Source organism: Pogoniulus pusillus, chromosome 19 (genome assembly GCF_015220805.1).
Source record: "Pogoniulus pusillus isolate bPogPus1 chromosome 19, bPogPus1.pri, whole genome shotgun sequence".
Classification (NCBI taxonomy): Eukaryota; Metazoa; Chordata; class Aves; order Piciformes; family Lybiidae; genus Pogoniulus; species Pogoniulus pusillus.
Genome location: NC_087282.1, coordinates 6,273,109 through 6,286,318, shown reverse-complemented (window position 1 = coordinate 6,286,318; position 13,210 = coordinate 6,273,109). Strand labels below are relative to the sequence as shown.

Here is a 13,210-nt window from a genome sequence, read left to right as displayed (position 1 = left end):
CCCAACTCAATATGTGGCTGTGGCTGATAAAAAATGACTCAGAACAAAGTGAGCCATGTGTAATCTCTCCTGGGACGTTTTTTGTGTGTGTAAGAGAGCAAGTGACTCATAGCAGCTTCTCAGGACAGCAGAGTATGTCAGAAGCAGCAGCCACCCACGGGGCACTCTCTCTTCCTAGCACTCACATAAGCAGAGGGCACCGAGTCACTGGCTGTGCCACATGGCACTGCAGTTTGGCAGAAAGACCAGGCATGGCCCCTTGCACCAGCACTTCTGAGCTGGAGCATCTCCTGCTGCTGCCCCTGTCACACCTGGACCCTGCCTCCCTTGCGTGGGACATGGTTTTGATGCACAGCTGCTCCAGAAAGAGGCATGGCAGCCCAAGGGTTGGCAGGACACGTCCCAGACATGCTCTGGGCAAGTCCCCACCGTGTGGCCTTCCTACACTTCTTCCCTGTGCTGTCGGGTGCATGCTGGCAGCTGGCTTCTGGCCGGGTCTACCTGGATGTGTGCCACCCTGACACATTCCACCAAACTCAGCAGGAAATCCTTGCCCCCCATCCGGTGCCTCCCTGCACAGCTGGGCTGAAGGATGCTGTGGGGACTTCCATCCCCCTCTCTGGAGCCAGCACTGGTGTTTAATCACAGAGGATGTCTATCCCAAATAAGCAGCCCTGCTATGCTATGCTCTGCAAGGGCAGAGGTGGTTTAGTGGAGCTGCTTTTTCCAGAACCCAAAGAGAGATATTAAAACAGAGCAGCCCAAACTAACCCACCAGCCAGAAGAGGCATTCCCGGTGCTCTTTCTTCCTCATCAAGGCTGCTACAAAACCAGCTCAGATGGGGAGACAAACCCTGACCTCAGTGCAGACAAATCACAGCAGCAACAAAGTCCACACTTACCCTGGGTGAGGGAAACCTCTCTTCTTTGGAACCAAAGCTCTGGGCTGGAGGAGAAATACCTGCTGGACCTCGCTCAGCTGCTGTAGCCCAGCAGTGATGGGGCAAAGAAGGGCTCACAGAATGGTTGACCTGCAGACAGCAGGACCTCAAGAATCACAGAATCATAGAATCAACCAGGTTGGAAGAGACCTCCAAGATGATCCAGTCAAACCTATCACCCAGCAGAGAGCACCAACATCTCTGAGTATCTGCCAAATCCAACCCTGAGGTTCCCTAGCCCTAAAGCAGAAATGTCAACGTGGAAGAGGTACTAAAAATAAACCTGTGCCCTTCCCTGAGCTTTTAAAGGGATTTCATTTCTCCTTTCTCTTATGTTTCTCAGGCTGGAGATGACTCCTCATGATTCAGGCAGCATGAACACCACGGCTGCACCCCTGATGGGGCACCAGGGAGGCTGCACCTGCAGGAGACGGTGAGGACAAGCATTTGGGAGGCTCACCCACCAGAGGCTGTGTACAGTAAATGTGCTGGGACAGTAAATGTGCTACATTTACTGCTCAAAATTGGTGCTTCTTGGCAGGAAAGGTGGCTTGAAGGGTCCTGGGGGCTCACCCCTCAACACAGCACTGTGCATGGTGCTGACTGCTCAGCCTGCCCTCCTGTTCCCTAAACCCAGTTGGCAGAAATCTCAGCTGCTAGCAGGAGGGAGGAGAAAGCCCCTTCCTTTGTGGCATGGAAGCGGGGAAGGCAGAGCTGTCCTGCAATGACAAGTTCCTATGATATCTGGGTGCCCATGGGCTGTTGCCCCCACCCATAGACAGAGTGGCACGAAGGGCATGAGCTTGGGTTTGCTTCATTTCCAGAAAATGAAGGAAGAGAAAGAGAGATGGTGGCAGAGAGAGAAACCCCGCTGAAAAACTCTGTGCTCTTGCTTTGAAAAGGCTGAGCTGTGAATTTCCTTTCTGCGAGTTGCAGTGTGCCCCAGTCAGCTGTGGAGACGGGGCTGTCCCTGCTCGGCTGAGTGACACCAGCACGGATGTCCCAGCCGGGGGAAGGGGAATTTCAGACGTTGCTTCTTGCCCTGCTAAAAGCAGCACACGGTGGCAGCCCGGGCAGAGCACCGCGTGGCCAGGGCCATGAGGCTGCCGGTGTCAGAGCCACATCACACTGAGGCAGCAGAGTCGCAGCTTGGGAGCCCCAGGACACAACAGCACTCCAGGTCCCCACGCATCAGCAACATTTTTCCTGTCAACAGGCTTTGGCATCTGGTGGAGATGTCCAGGTACGGTGCCTCACTGAGTTGCCCAGAGGGGCATCGTGGGTTCATTTACAGGGCATTTTGGGGGGCTTTACACATATGGGGGAGGTGGTTTGCTAGGGGACGTGCTTTTGCTGACTGGGTTATTGCCCAGCACTGCTCACCTTGACCATGCATGGCTGCTGAAGCCCATGTGGGCTGGTGAGCTGCAGCTCAGCTCAGCTGTGCAGACTGGGAAGGAGTGGTGGTGCTGGGAGGAAGGGGAAGCCTTCAAGATGGGGAACAGCTTTTTATGCATGTGTTTCCTGAGCTGAACAGGGCTGATTTCCAGGGAGCCACCTTACAGAGAGTCCCAGTGTCTGCAGGGTGCCGAGATGCTAGTGCTGGGCTCTGCTCCTTTGCCTGCTGGCCCTGTACCACCCTCCATCCAAAACTGAGCTTGATCCCATTGCACAGGAGCTGCCAGCCCAGCAGCACTTCCAGCCCTCTATCAGCCCAGCTCCTTCCCTGCTGAAGTAGGAAGGTGAGTGTCTGCCCCAGGGCACGGTGCACATGCATTGGGAAAGAGTGGGCCAAGCTGGACTCCAGTGGGTGCCCCTGGCAGCATGCAGGAGACCTCCCAGCTGGCACTGGGGAAGAGGAACGCTGCCTAGACCAGAGCAAAGCAGCAGCCCTTCGCACAGGTCAGGGAGATGAAACCAGGAACACGTGCTGCACAGTGACGGGAGCCCACAATACACATCCAGAAGACTCTAGTGTCACATATCACCAGTGTTCAGATGGCATTCCCAAGACCAAACACTGCTGCCAGGTGCCCGCTAGCCTCCAGCCATTTCTTCCCACTGGCCATTCCCTTCTCAGCCATCACAGCTTCGTTTCACAGGAGAAGTTGCTCTGCTCGCTGCCAGCCCTGTCTAGAGCCAACGTGGAGATCCTGGAGAGAAATGGTGCTCTTGGCTGCTCAGTAGTCAGTGTAGGATCTGTCTGACAGTCTCACTAACAGCTACATCTGATTACTGGGTCACCTAAGAGTAGCCACACTGCATCTACAGGACCTGCCCTCTGATCTGCTGGGGATGGGACCATCAGGGAGGACTCGCTGGGAGTGTGGCGAGGGCAAAGAGGAACCATGTGGGTTTGGCTGCCTGGAAGAGCAAACACCGGAGAGTAAATATACCCTGCTGGAGCACAGTCTCCTTTCCTGGGTTGTTATAGAATCATAGAATCAACCAGGTTGGAAGAGACCTCCAAGATCATCCAGCCCAACCTAGCACCCAGCCCTATCCAGTCAACCAGACCATGGCACTAAGTGCCTCATCCAGTCTTTTCTTGAACACCTCCAGGGACGGTGCCTCCACCACCTCCCTGGGCAGCCCATTCCAATGCCAATCACTCTCTCTGTGAAGAACTTCCTCCTAACATCCAGACTATACCTGCCCTGGCACAACTTGAGACTGTGTCCCCTTGTTCTATGTCTGTATGAGTGTAAAAGCCCTTTGGAGCAACCCTGCAACTGAAGGGCTGGGCACTAGGCTGGACACGTCTTCTCTCCTGCATGTCCATGGCACCTGCGCCTTTGCCTGGCCTTCAGCACCTCGGACTGTGGAGTCTCAGGGCCCAGGCTTGCGGTGGGCAGCAGCCCCCAGCCGCCCCGGGATGCCCGTGTGGAAGCCATCACGCCTCGGAAGGGCTGTCCCGCCGCTCGGGTCTGAGCGCACCCCAGCCGGTTCCCCCTAATCAGGGCGGCGCAGGAAACGCGTGCGGCGCTGCTGTGGCTCCTGACACGTCCCCACTCGCCTGCGATGGGGAAGGAGGCACCAGGCTGTTCGCTAGTGGGATGTCCCAGCCACCGCAGAGGAGTGACGCCGCCGCTTCCCAGAATCTTGTGTTCCCCGACCCGGCCCACGCTGCCTGCGCTCCTGCTCCCACTCATGCTCTGGTTTCCGCTAACCCCACAGGAGGGTCAAGCCTGCTCCTCCTTCACTTACAGTCTCCCCAGGAGGGATTTATTTTTTCCTGCTGTGTCTCAAGTTTTCCACCTTTGTTTTCCGCCACTTCCTAAGCAGTCACTCCCCGAGCGTGAGGTTTTGCTCGGCACGGTTCTGAGTAACGACTCAGCAATCGGAGCGCTCACTGTTAGAGAGGCAACGACGTGCTCCTGCGGGCCCGGGCTGCCCAGGCGGGCTGAGGAGCAGGCAGGGGCACACCAGAGCAGAGCTGGGTGTGGTGCTCAATGCAGCTGGGCAGAGCCTTGGCGCTGCCCTCAACACGGTCGAGCCCCCGGCCCCGCTCCACGGCGCGGCCCAACACGAGAAGTTCAGGCGGTGGGCGCCGAGCTGCCCGGCAGGCTCGTATGTGCCACCGTTGCTGCGGGGTGACAGCCCACAGCCGCGCAAGAGCCCCCGCGGCAGAGGCAGCAAAGCAGCGCAGGCTGTAGGGAGCGTTTAGGGCAGACCTGCAGCCCTCTCGTGTTGCGCCCACGCCCTGCGCCGCAGCTGCTGCTCCTCCCGGAACAGCTCCGGTAGAGCGGCTGACGGCAGAGCCGGGCACACCGGGACTGCGGGCGACGCGGTTGCGGTGGCGCAGGGTACAGCCCATGCGCGCCCCCATGCCCTGCGCTGCCTGCCCGCCGTGACGCGGCCGGGCCGGGACCGGGGCCCCGCTGGGGCTGCGGCCGCGGCGCTCCGGTGCGTGCGCAGCGGCGTCACGTGCGCGCGGCGTCTCGGCGGCGGCGGCGGCGAGCGGAGTCCGGCGGCACCATGGCGGTGCCGGGCGGAGGTGGGCTGGGCTGGCACGGCGGGATGGTGGCGGCGGGGTCTCGGGGTCCCCGAGCTTGGCGCCCCCGTCCGGGAGTGAGGGCTGTGCCCTGCGCGGAGCCGTTTCTAGTGACAGCGAGCGGCAGCCGGTACCGGGCCTGGCACCGCCTGAGGGCCCGATCCGCCGCAGAGCGTTCGGGGGGGCAGCTCCGGGAGCAGAGCTCTTCGGCCTGCACGCCTTCCTCAGGGAGCGTTGAAGGGAATGGGGTGCCTGGAGACGGCGCCTGATGAGCCTTGGGGAGGGGGACTGAGCCCCTTGGGAAGGGCATGAGGCCCGGGGGGTCCCAAGGGCCCAGGGGAAGTGCCAGGCGCCCTGGGCTGCCTGACCGGGCGGGGGTCCCGTGTCCCTGGGGAGGCTCTGGGCCACTGGCAAGGGGGCTGTTGGGGCAGCGGTCCTGGCACTGAGCCTCTCCAGCTGCCTGCAGGTGCGAAGGAGGACTCGTTCAACGTGCTGGACCTGGCAGAGTACACCAAGAACCGGCCCTGGTGGCGCAAGATCTTCGCCCCCAGCTCAGGGTCGAGCGCTGAGAAGTACAACGTGGCCACGCAGCTGGTGATCGGAGGGGTCACGGGATGGTAAGAGGTGCCGGGCTCGCCGTTGCTGCCCGTCGTGGGGAGAACACCGGTGGGCACTAGCCAAGCTTTTGGGGACGTGCTGGCAGGTGCAGGTTGGTCATCTGGCTTTTGGGGATGTGCTGGTAAGTGCAGGTTGGTCATCTGGCTTTTGGGGATGTGCTGGCAAGTGCAGGGTGGTCATCTGGCTTTTGGGGATGTGCTGGTAAGTGCAGGTTGGTCATCTGGCTTTTGGGGATGTGCTGGCAAGTGCAGGGTGGTCATCTGGCTTTTGGGGATGTGCTGGTAAGTGCAGGTTGGTCATCTGGCTTTTGGGGATGTGCTGGCAAGTGCAGGGTGGTCATCTGGCTTTTGGGGATGTGCTGGTAAGTGCAGGTTGGTCATCTGGCTTTTGGGGATGTGCTGGCAAGTGCAGGGTGGTCATCTGGCTTTTGGGGATGTGCTGGTAAGTGCAGGTTGGTCATCTGGCTTTTGGGGATGTGCTGGTAAGTGCAGGTTGGTCATCTGGCTTTTGGGGATGTGCTGGTAAGTGCAGGTTGGTCATCTGGCTTTTGGGGACGTGCTGGCAGGTGCAGGTTGGTCATCTGGCTTTTGGGGATGTGCTGGTAAGTGCAGGTTGGTCATCTGGCTTTTGGGGATGTGCTGGTAAGTGCAGGTTGGTCATCTGGCTTTTGGGGACGTGCTGGCAGGTGCAGGTTGGTCATCTGGCTTTTGGGGATGTGCTGGTAAGTGCAGGTTGGTCATCTGGCTTTTGGGGACGTGCTGATAAGTGCAGGGTGGTCATCTGGCTTTTGGGGACGTGCTGATAAGTGCAGGTTGGTCATCTGGCTTTTGGGGATGTGCTGGCAAGTGCAGGTTGGTCATCTGGCTTTTGGGAACGTGCTGGTAAGTGCAGGTTGGTCATCTGGCTTTTGGGGACGTGCTGGCAGGTGCAGGTTGGTCATCTGGCTTTTGGGAACGTGCTGGCAGGTGCAGGGTGGTCATCTGGCAGTCTTGCAGAGACAGCAGGTGTCCAGCTTGCTCAGCCCTCTGTGCCCTGCCATGTGCTGCTGAACTGTGGGATGCCTTAGAAGCTGTCTCAAATGTGGGGCTTGAGAACTGAGACTGTCTCCTGGGGAAGGCAGTGGTACCAGGCTCTATTTTTTGATCTGAGATAATTCTCTTCAACTAATGGCCTAAAGTAATGGCCTTGAATTTAGAACAAGCAAATACTAGGAACCAGGATGCACTCTTCCTTGAAGATAAGTGTGCTGCAGCATCTGCACAAGAATTTCCTGTGGAGGTGGCTTCGTGTACCTGTGGGCATGGTCCCTGGGGTTTCCTGTTGCTTGTAGCAAGTGCTGCAAGCACTTGTGGCTCTGTAACTTCATTGCCACAGTAGCAATGAGTTGTAACCTTAGTGCAAGCACACTGCTTCTTGCCATGCATGTCGTCTTCATCAGGCACGGGGGTAGTAACTATTTGCAATTGTATGAGATTTAGGAGGGACAGAGATCTGCTGGAGAGAGTCCAGTGGAGGGCTGTGAGGATGATAAGGGCACTGGAGCACTGCCTGATGAGTAGAGGTTGAGGGACCTGGGGCTGCTTAGTCTGCAGAAGAGAAGACTGAGAGAGGATCTAATAAATGTTTATAAATATCTGAGGGCTGGGGGTCAGGAGGTGGGGGGAGAGACTCCGCTCGCTTGCTCCCTGGGATAAGACAAGCAGCAATGGATGGAATCTGTAGCACAGGAGGTTCCAGCTCAACACAAGGAGAAACTTCTTTCCTGTAAGGGTCCCAGAGCACTGGAGCAGGCTCCCCAAGGAGGTTGTGGAGACTCCTTCTCTGGAGCCTTTCAAGGCCTGTCTGGATGTGATCCTCTGTGACCTGAGCTAGATTGTGTGGTCCTATTCTGGCAGGGGAATGGACTCAATGATCTCTTTGAGTGCCTTCCAGCCCCTGACACTCTGTGATCCTGTGTATGATGCTCATTTTCTGATAAAAACATGAGCTGCCCAGTCTCTATGCTGTGTCTTCACTGAGTGCATGCATTCAGCAAGGGGCAAAAGCAAGGTGCTGTGTTGTTGTACAGTGCTGGTAAGGAAACTGTGGTCTGACTGAGCAGTGACGTGGTGCTTGCTTGAGTTGGTGTGGCTGCAGTGATTTTCTTCTATGTTGAGAGCATGTAATCCAGTTTGGAGACCAGCAGAGCTTTAGACTGCTGCTGTCTGCTAGTTTTAGCATTTTTCTCTTCTGAGAAATGAAAAGGAAAAAAGGCAAGCAGTTATTTGGCCCACAAAGATCTGCTTCCCGTGCTCTACAACTGAGCAGCAGCAGATGTGCTGCCTAATTTCCCTTCAGAGATGATGCCAAGTTAAAAAAGAAAAGAGAAGAAAAGAAAAGAGCTAAGATCACTTGTTGATTTTTGGTGAAATCACATGTTTCTGATTACTTTTTTGGGAGAAGGTTGCTATTGAAGAGGTGGGAATCAGAATCATAACTGAAACTGGCTGAAATGTGATAGTGAGAAGTGAAAAAAACTATGAAGCATTGCTTCTGGCTGGGCACAAATCCTTTCTCTCTGGTTGCATGGAGGTGTCTCCTGCCATTTTCAGGCTGTCTCTGAGTCTTGGGTAGTTACTGCCTCGGGGGTGCTTGTCTGTGGGAAGCATGCTGAGGAGGGTGTGTTTGGTTTCTCGTTTTCCTGACTGGATCCTGGTTGCTTTTTAGGTGTACTGGGTTCATCTTCCAAAAAGTTGGAAAGCTGGCAGCAACAGCAGTGGGAGGTGGCTTTTTCCTGCTTCAGGTATGTGTGGACAGTGGGCAGGCTTTCCAAGAGCTTCACTGGTGGGGACGAAGGGCTGCCGAGTGATTGTTATGTGTTGAGACATGTGGGATCGGTTTCTGGCTGTGCCAGGAGCTGTGGGAGGCCATGGATGTCCAGGGTATGTGTTTTCTAAGGCACACAGGTGCAGAAGCTGAGCAGGCTCAGTGTCTGTAAACTGAAGGATTGCTAAGAGGTCCTACAGGTTTGGGGTCTGCAGGCAAAGGCCTGGGAGTGCTGTTACTGCAGAGGCACCTGAGTGAAACAGGAGGCAGTCTTCAGCTGTGGGAAACCACGGCACTGCTGCAGGACCTTTGGTCAGAACTGGCTGCTATCCTTAGTCCTAGGAGGTGGTATGCCTGGAGGAATAGACCTGGATGTCAAGAGGGACTTGTGTAGGTCTATGATACGCTTCTTGTCAACCTGGCTACTTGAGGAGTCAGGCCAGCACAGAAGTATCGAGGAAGATGAGAGAAACAGAGATCTCTTTCTGTCCTCAGCCATTTCTCCTGGTTTGCAAGAACCTTGGCACTGAGAGTTGCTGCTTGGATGTGGACGTTTAGCTCCTATATCCTGCAGGAGGCAGAACAGCTCTCAGGTCACACTCAGCAATCTTGTTTGCTTCTCAGGCACTGTCCCATGTGTGCCTTGTTCTCCCTGCTCTTCTAGCGCTGCTTGTTTTGCTGAAAGCCAAAAGCTCACTTTGAGCAGGGAGAATTTCACTGCTGAATCATCCTGACCAGATAAAACATTTAGAGAGGAACAGGCTATTAATAGCTGTGTCCACCCACAGCAGTAGGAGAGCTGCAGAGTCCCACCAATATACGCGACAGTTGTGAGGGGAGGGCAGTGCCAGCTTTGCATTAGAGAATAGAGGCCAAAAGAGGCTAAGCTGCAGTGAGTGCCCTGCTGCCAGGAGATTACTGTGTGAGGCAGATGTTGCAGCAGAGTTAATACAGCTACAGGGGTGGTCCTTTGTCTGGTTTTTAGCCCACTGGACCGGTGTGTGGGAAGTGGCTGTGGTGAGGGGAAGTGGGTGGGCAAGGGTGTCTGTTCAGCCACAGGCATGCAGGATTTGACTTTAGGAATTTTCTTTCCCCTCCAAACTCCAGATTGCAAACCACACAGGGTACATCAAAGTGGACTGGAAGCTCGTGGAGCGGGACGTCAACAAAGCCAAGCAGCAGCTGAAATTTCACAGCAGCAGTAACAAAATGTCTCCAGAAGTGAAAAGCAGAGTGGATGAGGTGAGACAGCTCTGCCAGGGCTTGTGCAGGTTTGACTCGTGGCCACTTATGGATCTTCTACTGTACAAGTGCAAGGAAGAAGTGCTTTTGTGACAGCAGAACAGGAGCAATGGCAAAGGCTGTGGTAATTGCCTAGTTAGGCTTTAGTAAAGCCTTTGACACTGCTTCCCACAGCATTCTGCAGAAGCTGGTTGCTCACAGCTTGGACAGGAATTCTTTTTGCTGGGTGGAAAAACTGGTTGGGTGGCCAGGCCCAAAATGTTGTGGTGAATGGAGTTAAATCTGGTTGGTGGCTGTGTGTGCAGCAGGGAGATCAGGGAGAAGAAGACATTAGGTAGGGTACTTTGGCAGGCCTGAGCAGTAGCCTCTGCAAGCATCGCTCCCCTTGCAGAACAGCCTGAGGGATGTCTTCATACAGGCAGAGTAGAAGAGTGACCTGCTCACGTTGAACACTGTTGACTCTTCTCTCCCCTGTTTAGGTGATCATATTTCTGAAGAAGAATGTTATCCTGACTGGAGGATTTGCTGGAGGATTCATGCTTGGAATGGCATCCTAGAAACTGCACTCAACTTTCATGCCCAGCCTCCCCTGCCCTCCTCCTCTACCGCTCTTCTTTCTCACTTAGAAGTAAAAGGGTGTCTCTGACAGGCTCAGTCCCTTCTGCTCACAGGTTCCAGCCCTTTTTTTCTTTACAACACTGCTTCTGATTTCCAGTGTTTTGCTCTGTCTGAGCTGTTAGAGTGCTGGGATCCACCTGGAATCTTATTACTCCCAGTGTATTGTTGTGATTCTGTTCCCCACCAAATATGGGAAGTTGCAGCCTCATAAACATGCAGTGGCAGAGAAATCTCTTCAATGTGCTCTTTCCACGTGCTCAAGGCTTTTACATGGACATTTGTCTGCTGTCCTATGGTGTACAGCTGGCAGCTGCTCACTGCTATTTAGCTTGCATTTTTTCTGCCCCCTCTCCAGAGAGATGCTGTGTGCAATACAAAATGTGCTTGGCTGTCCTGGAGTGGATGCAAAAGTGTCAGAGAACAGCCTGACTTGTGTCCAGAGCAGGCAGATAAAGAGCAACTTCATCCTATATGTGGTGCTGGGGGTTCTCCTGCCCTTCCCCTGCCATTGCTCTGCACATAGATGGTTGTTTGGCTTCTCCTCTGCTGTTATTTATACTCCTTACTGGAACTGCAGCACTGCTAGTGGAAACTGAGCACCATGAGTGACACTTCAGGCTCTTTCCTCATCATGTGTTCTGAAAGTTGCCAAGCTTCTTGCACTGTAGAGCACCTTGCTTGCTAGCTGACTGCCCAGCCTTTCCAAGTGTGCTGAGGTGCTCTTTTGGTGGGCAGCCTTCCAGCACACGTTGTTAGCTGGCACAAGCCATGTGTGCTTCAGCTCTGCCACTTACTGTAAACCACCCTGGGCCTCAGACTGGTGTTTCTAGGTCTACTGTGACCTCCTCTGGCCAGTTTGGTGTTGGTGATGCTCTAGAGCTGTAACTATGTGGGACAGGGTTGTAATCAGGAAATGCATCCCTCTTTAGGGTACACTGTACTGGTCTAGAATCTCCCTTGCCAGCTCCACTGGAGCAGCAGTAGGGGAGGGCATGAAACCTGGCGTGCTGTCCTTTACTCTCTTGCAGGTGGTAAGGCAGCCCAGATGGGTTTGGACAGTGCAGCTGTGTGCAGAGCAGAACTGTAAACCCACCAGGGCAGATGACAAACAGATCCCTTAGAGGTGTTGTGTGCTGGCTGTGCTGTGCTGGCATTACAGCTTTCCAGGGTGTGGGCACTTGCATGATGGCATGAGGATGTCCTCCAGCAGCTACATGCAGGAGCTTTACCGAGAATGGGGCTTTTTTTTTGTGTAAAAGCTCATCCTTCAGTGGGAAATGTGCTAGGGAATGATGGTGGGTGAAAGGGATGCATCACTGGCTCAGTGGCTGCACCCCATCTTCAGAGCTGTGTAATGCTTTCTGATCTGCTGCTGCTGTCGGTATGGCTAGGGACAGGAAACTTCACCCAGGAGCTGCAGGAAGAGCTGGGTCTGGAGGTTATTCCACCAGAGGTTGAGTTGTGATTTCAGTTGTGTTGGTTGAAGTGTCAGTGTGGCAACACATTGACTTATCAGAGGTTTTTTCACCTTCAGGATTTGAAAAGAGGCTGCAGTTAGTTATGAAACAGAAATTGACTATCTTTGCTCCTGCCCTTCTGTACATGGAGCAGCTGAGCTCACGGTCCTTGTAACAATGATCTTCCTAAAAGCCACCCAGGACTGCAGGAGTGATATGTTGCAGCAAATAGGTCATAGTTAAACGAGTATTTGGGAGTGGAGTGACAGATGGTGGTGGTGATTTTGTTGGGTTTGTGGGTTTTGGTTTGGAACCTCGCAGGGCATGAATTGATGCATTTGTATTGCAGGGTATTTCATGTTCCTGTAGGAAAACAGCACTGCTGCCCCTCTGCCTGGTGTGCTGCCTAACACAACTTCTGAGATGCACTAATCCCTACAAAGCCTTCTCCAGCGCCAAAGCTCAAAGAAAAGTCGTTAACAGACCCTAGGGATGGTTTTTTTTTCAGGTTCAAATGAATCATTTTTTCTGCCCAGCCCCAGGGAAATGAGTACTGGGTTCTGCTCCTCGGGGTCCCCGACTTGCTGCTATGGAGAGGAATGGCCCAGAGAGGGAGCTAAGACGCCTTAAATTGCTGCTGGAAAGGGAAACAAATGACAAATTCATGTTGAGTTTGAAGGGACTGCAGGCAGGAAATGGACATCAGGATCTGGCAGATCTTTCTGCTCTCCGAGTGTCAGGCTCGTGGCTGGCACCAGTTGGTGCTGTGGGCCCACACTGGAAGCTTGGATGCTGAATCCACTTCTGTGGGGGATGCATTTTCTTTGCTGCAGGTGCCAAGATGAGATGCTCCCCCCACCTTTCCCCACCCCTGCTCTATTTGGTCATGTTTCAACAACTTCTGGCATCTGTTGCAGTCTGAAGAGGTGTAAAGCACACAAGGCTTTTAAAGTGTTTTTTATATAGTGTGTAAATGCTTGTTGAAGTGGTATTTTATTAAACAAATTTGCTCTAATAGCTTCTGTGTGAAGGTCTGATCTTGGGAACCAGCATGGTTTGGTGTTTGACTCGCAGGAGCCACCAGCCTTCCCTCCTCTCTGCAGGTAACCGCGGGCTGCCTTAGTAATTCCCCTCTCCCTCATGAGCCTGGGACCAGTCACCCATCTTCCCAATAGCTGGGATGTTTCTGGGGCAGGAGATTTCTGGTGCCAGCCTGGCTTGAGTCTCCCTACTGAGCCAGTCTGCTCCACCCAAGTAGAAATGGGCATGGAGACAAAGCTTTTCTCTTCAGTGGATGAAAGAGAAACATAAATATTTACTTTTTGTCATCTCTTAGAGACATTCCACTGCTCCTGCTCAGGGCAAAAGGAAAAGATGAGCTGCTTGTCAAACTCTTTGAGCTGCTTCATTACATTTGTCAGCCATTTCCCCTCTTTGTCATGAGTATTTTGTCTCCAGGGTGTTTTTCTGGGAGGAGGGAAGGGGAAAGTTAGTCCTGAATTATTCTGATCTTGAGCCCTGGTTATAAAAATTTC

The 13,210-nt window shown here is 54.1% G+C and overlaps 1 protein-coding gene across 1 annotated transcript; it reads left to right on the top strand.

Annotated features, from left to right (window-relative positions):
• Positions 1–4,844: 4,844 nt before the first annotated feature.
• Positions 4,845–12,692, top strand: FUNDC2 (FUN14 domain containing 2). The gene is made up of 5 exons (XM_064159051.1): positions 4,845–4,938; positions 5,402–5,552; positions 8,260–8,335; positions 9,466–9,600; positions 10,080–12,692. The coding sequence occupies exons 1-5, from the start codon at positions 4,920–4,922 to the stop codon at positions 10,155–10,157; spliced, it is 459 nt and encodes a 152-aa protein (XP_064015121.1). The 5' UTR covers positions 4,845–4,919; the 3' UTR covers positions 10,158–12,692.
• Positions 12,693–13,210: the final 518 nt, after the last annotated feature.